This window comes from Fusarium flagelliforme (assembly GCF_020744385.1).
Source record: "Fusarium flagelliforme strain FIESC 12 MPI-CAGE-AA-0113 chromosome Unknown B0J16scaffold_7, whole genome shotgun sequence".
Taxonomy (NCBI): Eukaryota; Fungi; Ascomycota; class Sordariomycetes; order Hypocreales; family Nectriaceae; genus Fusarium; species Fusarium flagelliforme.
Window position 1 is genome coordinate 2,475,019 of NW_025763509.1, and position 12,637 is coordinate 2,487,655.

The 12,637-nt window shown below is 46.9% G+C and overlaps 5 protein-coding genes across 5 annotated transcripts; 1 reads left to right on the top strand and 4 right to left on the bottom strand.

Annotated features, from left to right (window-relative positions):
- Positions 1-570: 570 nt before the first annotated feature.
- On the bottom strand, positions 571-2,297 carry B0J16DRAFT_310647 (uncharacterized protein; the record flags this gene model as incomplete). Its single annotated transcript, XM_046124979.1, has 2 exons — positions 571-1,658; positions 1,721-2,297. The coding sequence occupies 2 exons, from the start codon at positions 2,295-2,297 to the stop codon at positions 754-756; spliced, it is 1,482 nt and encodes a 493-aa protein (XP_045979383.1). The 3' UTR covers positions 571-753.
- A 2,949-nt stretch (positions 2,298-5,246) lies between these two features.
- On the top strand, positions 5,247-6,623 carry B0J16DRAFT_349462 (uncharacterized protein). Its single transcript, XM_046128914.1, has 3 exons — positions 5,247-5,443; positions 5,492-5,824; positions 5,919-6,623. The coding sequence occupies exons 1-3, from the start codon at positions 5,373-5,375 to the stop codon at positions 6,349-6,351; spliced, it is 837 nt and encodes a 278-aa protein (XP_045979384.1). The 5' UTR covers positions 5,247-5,372; the 3' UTR covers positions 6,352-6,623.
- Positions 6,624-6,812: 189 nt separating this feature from the next.
- On the bottom strand, positions 6,813-8,332 carry B0J16DRAFT_388872 (uncharacterized protein; the record flags this gene model as incomplete). The annotated part of the gene is made up of 2 exons (XM_046131781.1): positions 6,813-8,233; positions 8,293-8,332. The coding sequence occupies 2 exons, from the start codon at positions 8,330-8,332 to the stop codon at positions 6,813-6,815; spliced, it is 1,461 nt and encodes a 486-aa protein (XP_045979385.1).
- A 1,096-nt stretch (positions 8,333-9,428) lies between these two features.
- Positions 9,429-10,467, bottom strand: B0J16DRAFT_186652 (uncharacterized protein). Its single transcript, XM_046122721.1, has 2 exons — positions 10,230-10,467; positions 9,429-10,176 (listed from the first exon to the last, which is right to left on the bottom strand). The coding sequence occupies exon 2, from the start codon at positions 10,165-10,167 to the stop codon at positions 9,754-9,756; it is 414 nt and encodes a 137-aa protein (XP_045979386.1). The 5' UTR covers positions 10,168-10,176; positions 10,230-10,467; the 3' UTR covers positions 9,429-9,753.
- Positions 10,468-11,180: 713 nt separating this feature from the next.
- B0J16DRAFT_292961 (uncharacterized protein) lies at positions 11,181-12,585 on the bottom strand (the record flags this gene model as incomplete). The annotated part of the gene is made up of 3 exons (XM_046124347.1): positions 11,181-11,427; positions 11,480-11,785; positions 11,858-12,585. The coding sequence occupies 3 exons, from the start codon at positions 12,583-12,585 to the stop codon at positions 11,268-11,270; spliced, it is 1,194 nt and encodes a 397-aa protein (XP_045979387.1). The 3' UTR covers positions 11,181-11,267.
- Between the last annotated feature and the right edge of the window lie 52 nt (positions 12,586-12,637).

Here is a 12,637-nt window from a genome sequence, read left to right on the forward strand (position 1 = left end):
CAACAATCCCTTCGTTTCCAGTACATTGGGCATACAGTTTATGGATACTTACTACATGGCTACTTAGCACCATGAATCAACTTCACCTCCCTCCATTGTTATGAGGGGGACGTTGGGTACACATTCAGTCCAGTTCGACGCTAGAATCTCCCTAAGCAAATGCCTATCCCAGTCCTTGAAGTAGCATAACCTGCAAGACGTACAAGCAAAACAACACAAGGCCCCTCAAGTGCTGATGAACCTGGCAGATCGTGTGGGTTGTAGATCTGCCTGACTGCGCTAGCCCTCGTCCGGTTCTACTTTGAAAATGAACGTCAAAACATCGGACCAGGTCTTCTTTAGTAATATGTCCAACGAAATGAATCGCAAAATCTTAGCCAATAAGAAGATCAGTCCTCGATTCCTTTTGCACAGCATTTCAGGAACGCTAAAAACATGTCGATCTCTTAAGGTTGGATGAACGAAACGGGTTGTAATCTTCTGTTTGAGAGGACAGGGACATGCAAGTACCTTAGCATTGTTTTTCAGCATTGCTTTCTAGCATCTGGGAGAATGCAATTTGCCTTTCTGCTTTATGTATGGAAAACATTCCTGATACTTTGTGCCCTCCAGCGCATGAATTTAATCGCAGTCCCCAGGGCCGCTTCCAGTTCCATCGCCAACTTTTATCCAAATCTGTATCCCGCTGGCTAAAAGACAGTCAAACACGAAATTTCAATTTCAGTTGCATATCCTCCACCACTGCCTCTACTTTTAAGAATTACCTAATGCAGTTCCTCCTTCCTGTTCCGAATCTGCTTCACTGTCTGAGTCGCCTAAGACAAGAGCATCTACTGAACCAGTCAATCCAGTAATTGAATTCGGACGATTAAAAGCCGAGATGTTCTTCCTTCTTATAGCTCGGAAAAATGCATCCCGTACATCGCCAATGACCGGATTAAGTTTGTCTCTCAATTCCCGGTATAATATGTCGTTAGACCCTCCAGGTAGATGGATTGGCCCCCAGTTGAGATAAATCTGTTCGTGACCATCAGGTTCAACTGGTCTCGAGGGATGATGTCGATAGTAAAGCTTGCAGCAAAAGCAAGCAAACTTGCTAGTGCCGATAAAGCGATCATCATCTGTAAAATGCAATCCGTTTCTGTGAAAATGCTCCAGGAGTTGAACTTCACAGTGGACTATTGGAGGATTCGACTGTAGCTTGAGAAAGCTCTCTTTGATTCGATCCTCCAAACCGACATGGTCCTTAAAACGGGAGAGATCTTTCTGGAGATGAGAAAGCTGTTCATCCTCATTCGGAATCATCCTTCCTAGTATGCTATCCAGGTTGGTATGGGAATCGATTTCTGGTGGCTGGACACCCAATGGGGCATGGACTTCGGACACTTGAAATACGTCAAAGACTTCTTTCACACGCAAAGCGTCCTCAACGAGATGCTTCGAAACGCGGATGTGGTCAGCGAGTCTTCCCACATAATGTCTCGCTCGATAAGAGACTCCTGCCAGTAGTTTACCACCGTCTTCAACAGGAACCTCTTGACCCAGTCGTAGAAGTATGTCCATTTGGGGATGGTTCCGAGAGATGTAGGCCAACATGCATATTTCGTAGGCTCCCAGGGATTCTAGCGATTGGAATCGCTGCAGCCATCGCTTCAGATCTCTTGCTTCTGGTAGCTAATTAGCCCTGCTTGTAGATCACATATCGTGCTTCAAGACGTACCGGTCTCAGTCACATTACCGCGACGAGGCATGGACCCATTCAGGTGACCAATGCATGATGTTGCCATCCTCGACAGCAGGCTTGCTTCTTTTCTAATCCTACGGGTCGCAAAGGCGGCATAGGACCTGGCTAGTTCATTCGCCTGGTGAGTCAGCCAAACTGGACTAGGATCAGGCTCTCGAGCTACATCTTGGAGGTGTCGTAATGTTTGTCTCAAGAAAGTCGGTATCCTATCGGTCGGAGCAAATTCTCCCTGCTCAAAACCCTGATTTGAGGCTACCCAAAAAATGGAACTCTCTTCAGAGTCCTCGATACCAATAGACGTGGTAGTTCTGCCGCCCTTATCCCAGTCGCAATAGTGGGCAAGCCCTGTTATGAGTCGGCGGCGGGATGCGGTCAAACTGATGCTGTCGTGTCTGACAGTGACTTGTGGGCCCTGAACTGGTTGTTCAATCCAAAGAAGTATCATTGCCTCGTATAGCCGGGCGATGAGTCTTTGATACTTGTTGAGCCGGGGCGTGCCAACTCTGACAATAGTGCTTGGCGACGTTGTAGAAATTTCCTCTGGATGAGGCATGGTTAACGAAGACATGATGCAGTTCTATAGTTTTGGAATACCAATACCAGTTTAAGGATGTATACTTATGACTCTTCGGATCACAGGATATGCTCGAACCTATGTACTTTAAATAAAGAAGGGGCTTTCCTCCAATAACCACTTATTTTTGTACACGTAGCCCGATTGATTGCTTATTCTTATCATGTCCGTTACTTGGTCGGCCTCCCACATACGCCTTACTGCTTTCCCCACTGATTGCTTATTCTTATTATATGCGTTACTTGGTCGGCCTCCTACATACGTTCTACTGCTTTCCCGGCTCATTGCTTTTTCTTGTGATGTCAGTTATTTGGTCGGCCTCCTGCATCTGCTTTCACAGGATTAACAGCGTGTCTCTTGCCTTAGTCTGTGGAGGTCCACGAGATCGGAAAATTTGGAATCCGAAGCGGAAAACGGGAATTAGATCCAATGGGGCCGGGAGCAGGACTTAAGTCAAGAGAAGACCCGGGCTAGCTTCATCGCCACCAGGAGCCTGATTTCGAGCCACTATGGCATCTGGCGCAGACCGAACACTGGCATGGGTGAACCGATCACCAACTGAATCGTAGAGCGCACCAACAATAGCCCAAATAGTTTGAAGCTGTATGCCATTGCTGAGGGCCACCCGAGTGATAGTGTTGAAGTCAGACACCATATTGTTGCCTATGTCTTCCGCGCTGTTGGAGATGTGGGCTACCGGCGCCCAAGCTTCATGTACGCCCCAGATGTTGTCCGGCCTTGCCATATGTTAACTTTTACGCTTCTGTCTTGTTCTGTTCCGTAATGACTTCTTGGCAACCTTGTTGAGGACCAATATGTACTTAATAAAACCTGGGTAGTCTCAAAAAAGGGTCCTGGGGAGTCCATTGATGATCCGAAGGACTGAACAACGCCTTGCGTTTGGGCGCATCTTTATGTTACTTAAAACCCACTTCAGAACTCTTGAGGTATACATCCGACTCACACAAACCGGATTGTCCATTGTGCAAAGGCAGCGAGACAGGATAGCAGCTGGTGCCAACGTTAGATGTTTTCCGTTATCTTTTCTTTCGTTCTCATACGTCACGAAACGTATCTATGAGTGAATAAAGGGCTTGAGATCGCAATATGGTGAGAATATGAAGTTGGATAATTGCATACATCGCTGCACGTCAGGTCATCGAAGTATCAGACGTACTGTGTGGACTCCCCCTCCTGCATAACATATGAAAAGTTTAGCAGCCGTGACCTGACAGTTAAAATCGGTGTCACTCAAGCTATGCTATATGCGTTGGCGAAGAGATACCAACGCTGTATATCACCATGAAGCGTCAGTGGAAAAAATGTGGCTATTCTTTTCTACTGCCATCTCTGCAAACTTTGTGCTGCTTGGGGGAAATGTATCTGTGAAATCCATCGACAAGGACTGAGATAAACGAACGTCTATTTTTAACTCACTCCGTATTCTTTGATCAAGATTCCAGAACAGTTCTGTAATCTAGAACTTTGCAGGTATTCGGTGACGATATCCTCTGGTAACACCACTGGACCGACCACTTCCATTTCATTCATAGCCCAAGATCAATACTCTTCCAACTACTATTTCGTTGTGCTCAGCGAGTCTTTTGAACCACTAAGACATAGCAAATAGCAAATAAATTGGTTTATGAGCGTTGACAACCTTGAATGAATCGTTGTTCCAAGAACCAATCCACAGGAACAGGGTAAGTTGCAAGGGTCTGGATAGCTTCGTCGAAACTAAATTACCCATACAGCTCAAAAGTCAATACTCTGTATCCGTAAAACGACCGATATTGCCAAAGTCACAGCCAGTCGATATTGCGATAGAAACAATTACAACGCTCAATTGGTCTGACGTCAGCTGAGCTCCCTTGCGTTCAGTGCATCTTGGAGTTCCTGCGGAGCTCAACTTCTTGAAATTCGGTTAGAACGGCTCCTCTATTGGTCCAAGTAGATCGGATATAAGACGGTGATAATAGTCTGAACAGGCAGAATAACCCAGAGCTTGCTATGCACTACTCGTGATATCCCTGATTCCATGAGCGTGTACAGTTATACTGAGAGCTGGGTTACGGTTGTAGGTGTATAAACTGCCGAGTAGGACCTGAAACATATGCTGAGGAAGACTCGCTGTACGCGTCAGATGCTGCGCCTCAGAGTTCTCACGCTCTTTCGCGGGACAAAGCGTATGGCCGATCCCGAGTGAAAGGCGACCGGTCTGCTTTTAGTAACTTGATTCCGCCGGGCCGCCACCCGATTTAAGGATTCGCATCCACATTTAGGGCTACCATAGGATCCAGACCTCGACGTTGTTCTTCACTGCCACTCGTTAGCTCGCCATTGGGATGACTTGGCCGTTTATCAGCTCTACAAAGGACACAGCCGCGACGGAAGCGCTTAATTGTTAATGGACAGATGCTTTGATTGGCCACCGAAGTACTCGATCCTCCGTCAAGCCTCAGCCTGAATGCTATGTGTGAATGGGGCACAGAGAAGTTAATTTACGGGGGACGTGATGATGACAATGTAATTGGTGTCTTTCCGAGCATCCCAGGATATAGTGGCAATGACAAAGGGACTTCTGTATTAACCGATTACTTAGTGCTTACACAGACATCTCTTCTGAGTCAAGCGTCGAGCACAGATCCACTTATGGGCTAGGAACATGCCAAATCGAGTCTGGATGCAACATGGGGTCATGTCTACAATACAGCTTATCTGATCTTTGAACCAACTTGAAGCTGGAGTTTTTACAGTAAAGCTCTTGTCCTCTTATCTACTTATAGAGATGCTATTAGTAATCGAGTACTGGTGGAATGCAGGATCGGTTGCCACCAGAATGAAGCTTTTCCGTCTCCACTCATCGCTGACCGCCCACGTTACTCTCGAGGTGGGTATGACTGGGGTCTTCAGGGGTATCGTGTCAAATTAGTCTCGGCGCCTCTGCCGCCGTCGTTCCCAAGTGGGCCGTCATAAAGGCATTGTGCCCTGCTAGGACAGAGGAGGATTTCCTCTCCATCGTTTGTGTTACCTACAAGCGACACACGCATCGCCATGGAGTTGTCCCTCCTGTATTTCCTTTGTTTGTTCTCCTCAGCCCTAGCCTCGCGCTTCGGATTTGAATTGTAAGTTCACCAATCTTGTGTCTGAACTGTACCCCTGACCGGTCCAAGCTCAAATTCTCTCATTCTACCGCGCTCCAACAACCCCACCAGTAAAGACGGCAACTGCGGTTCTAATTCAGATACCAACGCAACATGCCTCACATCCACTTTTGGCAATTGTTGCTCTGAGAAAGGCTTCTGCGGCAAGACTTCAGCTTACTGTGCTGAGGGGTGCCAAGAAGACTTTGGTACCTGCTCGGCGACTGATGGGCAGCTTGTTAGTATCTCAGGATCATGTGGCGCAAGTTCTACTAGCAACATTACGTGTCAAGGGAGCACATTTGGAGACTGTTGCTCCCCAAAAGGGTACTGCGGTAATAATGAAACCTACTGTGGTGATGGGTAAGCACAGTCCTTTTTCTTTCTTTCTTCCTTTTCAATTGAAAGAGAATTCAGATCCCTTCATTGAATGCCGCTGACATTTGCATTTGGATAGCTGCCAAAGCGAGTTCGGTAGTTGTGATTCTGGCGATAAAGGCTCAACGTTAACCACAGTGACACTCTCGACCACCACAGCAGCTGATGAGACTTCAACACTAGCGGCTTCTTCAACAGATGATGACGCTAGCTCTGCTGATAGTACCTCAACATCTGAACCAACGTCGGCAACAGAAGGTCAATCTGATTCCAGTTCATCAGACTCTCTCAGCACCGGCGCCAAGGCTGGTATCGCGATTGGAGCAGTCATTGGTGGCCTTGGAGCAATCGGTCTTATTGCTTGGCTTGTCTTGAGGAGGAGGAATAAGAATAACACAAAGCCTGCTGAATCTGTAGCGGAGAGTAATGAGGTAAAACCTGCCGACGAGTTACGATATGAGTTGCATGGAGAGACCCGTGCCGAGTTGCCTGCTTATGAGGTTCAGAGATAATCAGAGTGAATGATTCTGCCTCGGTTAATAATATATTATAAAAAGCGAGCTACTGTTATCAAGCTAAGCAATAACTCACTCAGCCTTAATACTCAGTAACCCTTTACCGGGTTATGCGCCACCAATGCTTCCTTTCTCAAGTCCCACCAATTAACTCCGACACCAAAGGAGAAAATTGAATTAAGGAGTATTGCTACTTCTGCTCCTTCCCGCACTTAAATACAACTTCCAGGACGAAAAGAAAACCCATAGTGTATATCCATTTCTTGCCACTGATTCTCAAACTTTCGTTCTCATCTGTTGCAATGCGATCTCTTATCACCAGATGTGTCACAAGCAAACCCAAGTAGGGTAACTTATCTCCAGATGTGTTACTAGCAGACCCCAAGTAGCTACCACGAAGGAATCGTCAGCCGGGAAACTCACCACTTCCTCGACTGTTATTGATACAATCATGACTTCTAGCCTAACCGTATGGTCCTGAGAACACCTGGAAAGTGGTCCCTTAGATCCCTACTTTCTACCAATTTCACCCACTGCCATCTCGTACTAGGGTCCATGCCTCCGCCTTTGCGAATCCTTAATCGACCATTGTCAAAGAACTCCCCTCTGAACCGTAGCAGCCCTACCCTTTTGGAGATTCCTTTACTCGACTGCACAATCATGCCGCAGTCATGACTTATGACTATGCATCGGAGTATCATGGGTTTGGGATCCATAGCGTCAGCGACGAAAGAAAGGTCAGAACAACGGGTTTCCCCACCATGGGTAAGGCTCAAAGACCAGAAAAGCCCTCTATCAGGCGACCCAATGGCTTTTTGAACAATAAAATGAGTCCAAGTGCCTCCGTCATGGCCATCGTCCTTTGCAACCCAGTGCTGGCCTCTTTCTCTAGTGGCGAAGGAGTTTCCATCATTCCAGTTACCTGAAAATCTATAGGGCTCGGTTTCAACGAAAGATACATCGAAAGCCAGGGTCGTGATTCTCAAGATGTAGGTCAAGCCTAGAGCCGAAAAGCTTTGACTAGAAGTGAGCGACTGGGCGAACTCATCGTCAACTTCCACAAGCCCGCCTGTCGTTGTTTCTGCGAACAGTGGCACCGTAAAGCTGTCTTCCAAATTCTTCATGTTCGACAAGAAGTTCCACCTCACTTCAGATTTCCAGGCGCACCAGGACCACGTTGGAAAACCGTTCCTTTTGTTCAAGCCTGTCTCTATGACTTCGGTGTTACGCCACTCTGGCTCCCATAGCATTGCCCAGAGGAATGCGCCCACCACATCATGATGCTTGGATCTTGCCGTACTGTGGATTGCATCTTCCTGGTCAAAAGCAGAGATTGCGCAGCCCACCCACCGTAATGGCAGACCCCAATATTGCTCCACAGGTGGTTGCAGCTGTGCATAGAAGCTAAAGACGCCGTCCATTGCTCTCAATACGTCGGAGTCGTACGTCATCTCACGCTCCGAGAATGCCTTCAAGTCTGCCATGAATGTTGAGCTTCTCAAGGTAGATTGACTCAAACCTTTGTCTTTATCCGATATACACTCAAACATGCGGCCTCGATGTTCGAAATCGATAATGCAATTATCGAAATCTTCCATCAGTTCCTCGGCGCAGGACATAGTGCCGCACTGAAAAAAGACTTGATCATCAGCAAAGATGACACACCTGCGAGAGAACACTGCTTCCTGGTATGTCCAACCCCTAGTAAGCCATTTTGAGTTGCCCAGCTGGAATCCTAGCAGATTGGTATAAGGCTTCCATGTCGTTCCGTTCAGGCTGATTTTGTTTGGAATCTTGCGAGAACACTGTCCGACACCAGGTAAACCATAAGATGAGCTTTCGCCGGCAGCTGCGACTATAGTAACAGTTGCCTGATTATCTGAAAGTCTGTTAGCTACTTCTTCAAGCGTTATATTCGCGACTATAATAACAACATACAAATGGTATGCATTTGACCCAGCTGACAGGTCATATCCATGGCGTTGCTCTGGTCGATACAAAGTTGATCAACCCATAGATATCTACATCCGAGTTCGAGTGTCACATGCATGGCATCGCTGACGACCGGGCTGGACAGGACATGTAGATGCCTTTCTTTGTGGGTGGAAGAAGGTCCCCATACATAGCTCAATGCAACGTATTCAGCATACATTGTACACTCCACTACAGTCTTGGTATGGCAATCCAGTAGTCTGAAATTTGGTATATGAATGGGCCGTGTAGTCAGCATCTGACAGGGCTTACCATGAGTAGCACGGCAATGGGCAACCCAGTCCCTCATAATGTGATAGTCAACGCAACTGGGATCTATATGTCGATACTGCCCAATTGCGCCGGGTTCCCGGAGGAGTCTAGTATCGGTTATCTGTGTGATGTATTCGGCTTCATAATTGTTGGATATACAGACGTGGTCAATTCCACCAATATTCCAGCGACTGAGACCTATTGTTACCACATCCTCAGATTCGCCAGGTGTGGCTTCAAGGTGTAGCACTGAGGTAAGAAAATAACACAAAGGGCATGTAGAAGTCATGGATATGCGTAACGGGATATCAGGTTTGTCTCCCAGGTCCTCCAAGCATATTTGGTCAAGATCGACAAACTGACATGGTGTACAAAGATCTTTCCTTTGCCAATGAATGTTTTCTGCCCCAAAGCCCATCTCTATGTGGGATTCTGGAACAGGCAGTACGCGATTAGCAAGGCTCGATGATATCCAGATTATGTCATACCGATAAAGCAGTCTGACTGCTGAGGACGTACTTATCTTGCGCTCACAAGCGTTAAAACTTGATTTCCGCAGTCTCTTTCCTTGTATTACTACAGCCTTCTTCAGCTGAAGTCCGAGAGATCTTGCTTTCCTTGATCCCGCTGAGATTATACAGCAAAAGACAGGTATGCGGCTTGGGTGAGAAGCGAGGCGACAGTCTGGCAGTCTACTGAGGAGCAGGACAATACCGGAGCTGTATCAGGACTATGCTAAAAGTAAACGGTTTGTACTTAAAACACTAAAAGTTTCTCTGGACGAAGAGGGCTGTGCTTTTGAAGAACATATTTGTGCTGTTGCAGTCGGCTGTGTCAATAGTGCGGGGTTCAAGTGCAGAGGGTCCAGAATACGTTTAGATGCATATATGCCTCATCCATTCTGGACTCTAAGCTGGCAAGAAAACGTCCGTCTATCAAGAGTCGTCAGATGCCACCGCTGATACTATACTGAAGAGAATGCTTAAAGCATCTTGTTTATGGGCTGTGAAGAAATATTTAATAGGCCTAGACTCAACATCTGGAAGGGCCTCCCAATAGTATGGTCACATATTTCTTGTCTTCTTTCCCTCGAGCAAAAGAGATACCAAGCAATCTGCATAATGGTCGGGTGACACTATACAACAACGGAAATCACTACCTTGAACTCGGTTCAATGTTTTCTCCTGATTCGCCGAGAACACAGCTGGGAACTCCACGGCTTTCTAGATCCTCATTATATGCCTGGATCTTAGCCTTCTCCTCGTCTGTCAACTTCATTGGAATATCCTCTGCATTAGGGGAGAACATTTGCTCATGGGATATCTTACTGCCGTTAGAGGTAAGAAATTGTTCAGGCAATGGGCGGCCTTCGTAGTATTCTCTGATCTGGGTGGGATTGAGGCCAACTGCATCAAGAACATTCCGTTCGGCATCAAAGGTGCGCAAGACACCATCGTAACCCAATGAGCTTATGCCATGTCCGCTTGGATCCCTCTTCATGGAGATTCTTATGTCGTGTAGAGACATGTTCTTCGATACAGGCTGTTGGTTTGTGGCAACTTGGGGCATGGTTGAGTCCTGGAAGGAGGTTAGCTTAGTTATACATGGGATTTGGGAGAACACTTGCAGACTGTTTATTGACCATAATGGAGAGGAAATATGTAAACAGTAGTAGTCTGAAGATTACAACAAAGATTACGTTTCCAAAAAGCGGCGCATGTGACGTGTTTTCAATACATAAAGCATGTAGTAACAGTGGAAGTAATTAAATAAGGGATAAGAATCAGGTATCCTGGCGATAGAGGACGGAGCAAGTGAATTACTTGTCTGGAAGTCGCCGAGAAATTATTGCTGGGAGGCGTAGGCAGGGAAAGGAAAGTGGCGCATGGTCGTGCATGCCCATCGACCCATTCCCTTTACACTCACCTTATCACGCGTGCCGATTAGCCGCCGTCAGTGGTTCATAAGGTCTGCAGAACATTTTAACGTAACGGCTTTTATATAAGTATTGCACTAGGGTCTCTTAATAGCGAACCACCAAGTCTATGTATTTCTCAACACTCACAATTACTATACGTATTTTGCAGAATTATCGCCGGTGTAAACTTTTCTTTGTATTGTGTCAACGATGCATCTAAACTAGCTGTACTCATGTGGTGATCCTCGTTTAGGAAGGTGAAATGGTGCTCAAAAGTTCCATTGTTGGTTGGTCCGTCGGTTCACGCATGGGAACTGCTTCGCTAAACCACATCGAAGAACCAACAACACCTGAGCTGACAAACTTTGGACTGCGCCAGCGTCCTTGCCGTCGTGAGTCAATTAACGCCGTGACCGAGGTCTATAGAGTTGAGGGATTCAAGATGGTCTTGTAAGTATGGGATCAGATCATTGATGATGACTGATTCACAAAAAGGCAGCATCACATTCTTGGTAGAAGGGTGGCTTGATTGAGAGCACTCAGCCGTGATGTTCTAGTCGCGATGAAGGACATGCGAAAGACGAACGGTATCTTGTTTGATAGCGATTGATAGACATAATGAGATTTATACTTTGAAACAAGTTTGTTGATATTGATTGAAACACTGCCACAGATTCAGCACGGTAGCTTCTTATAAATAGTTGCGCCGCAACCTTTTATTCCCTCGCACCTCAAGCTCTGCTTTTCCATATTATGTAGCAACATTACTGCTTCGGATAGTAGCATCTAGTGGGAAGACAGAGCTCTCAACCGTCACGCCATGGTAGACGCGATCGAAACGCTCCTGAAGATCTTTGGGCTTAACCCATTCATGCTCAGGATCTCGGAGCCATAGTCGAAGGAGGTGACGTCTAGAAAGAATAGTTATTATCCGCTTCGACAGCAGGTATGATTCGAACTTACTGCTTCTCTTGTGTGTCTGTGAAAGCTCCTCGAGCATGTAGGATGCTCAGGTTGTTGGCGAACTGGATATCCCCCTTGTGGAAATCGAGTGTGATTGAATTCTCCTCTGCTGTGAAGTGAACTGCGTCAAGAGCCTCAGCTTCAGCTTCGGTCAAAGCAGGGATGTATGCTGAGCGCTTGCAGTCCCAGTAGCCAGTCAGGTTCCTTCGAGAATACTGAATGATCAGTCGCTCAGGTGCATCCTGGGTAGCAGGCTCATAGTAGAGGAGGGGTCGAAGTTGGTATCTGTCTTGCGTAGGAGCGAAGCTGGTATAGTGTCAATGAAGACTGAAGGCCTTGGCGTCGAAAGCACGGAAGTAAAAAGCAGAGAACACTCACTCATCGAAAGCCCAGGGCTCGGACAGAGTCTTGATCAAGTCCGGGCGCTTCTCTGCCAGCACATTATAGACGTGACAAGTGCTTGCAAGATAACTCTCGCCGCCTTCAGCTCCTTCACTTAGACAGAACAGAGCGATGACATCCCCAGCGTCAGTATGGAAGACTTGCTTTTCTGCAGTTACCACCGGACCAGGGATATCCTTGGCGTCGCACTCCCGGCTAAGATCCTTGACATGAGCCAAAAGGACATCAGCAGGTTTTCCCTGCCACTTGTTGTCTTGACGACCTCGAATAGAGGCTACATGGGATGAGATACCACAGTATATAATGACGTTATCTTCTCTGGTATAATCATCCACAGGGATTCCACGGACAACCTTAAAACCACGACCGTTGTGGACCTCTCCGGAAATATCTCGTAGGATGGGGTGGAGCTTGGGAAGGGGGAAGGTCTCCGGACAAAGTTTGCCCATTGGTTGGTTTAACGACTTGAAGTGTTGTAAGGCGTCATTAATCTCCTTGAGGTCATCTGCTGTAAGCTGATAGTTCCAGTCGTAAACATCTCCAATGGTCTTGGGATCCCAAACCAAGCCACCGGTCAGCTTCTGTGGAAACCCTTTGGGAACAGTCTTTTCGAGCTGCTCTGCTTCTTGCCTACGCCTGCCGCGAGCAAGGTACTGAGCATGGTCCGGGGCATATCCCAGGGGGGCAATTTCAGGGACAGCCATGATGAAGATGAAGTCAGTTAAAATGGAATGAGAAAGATAGTTGATTGAGTGG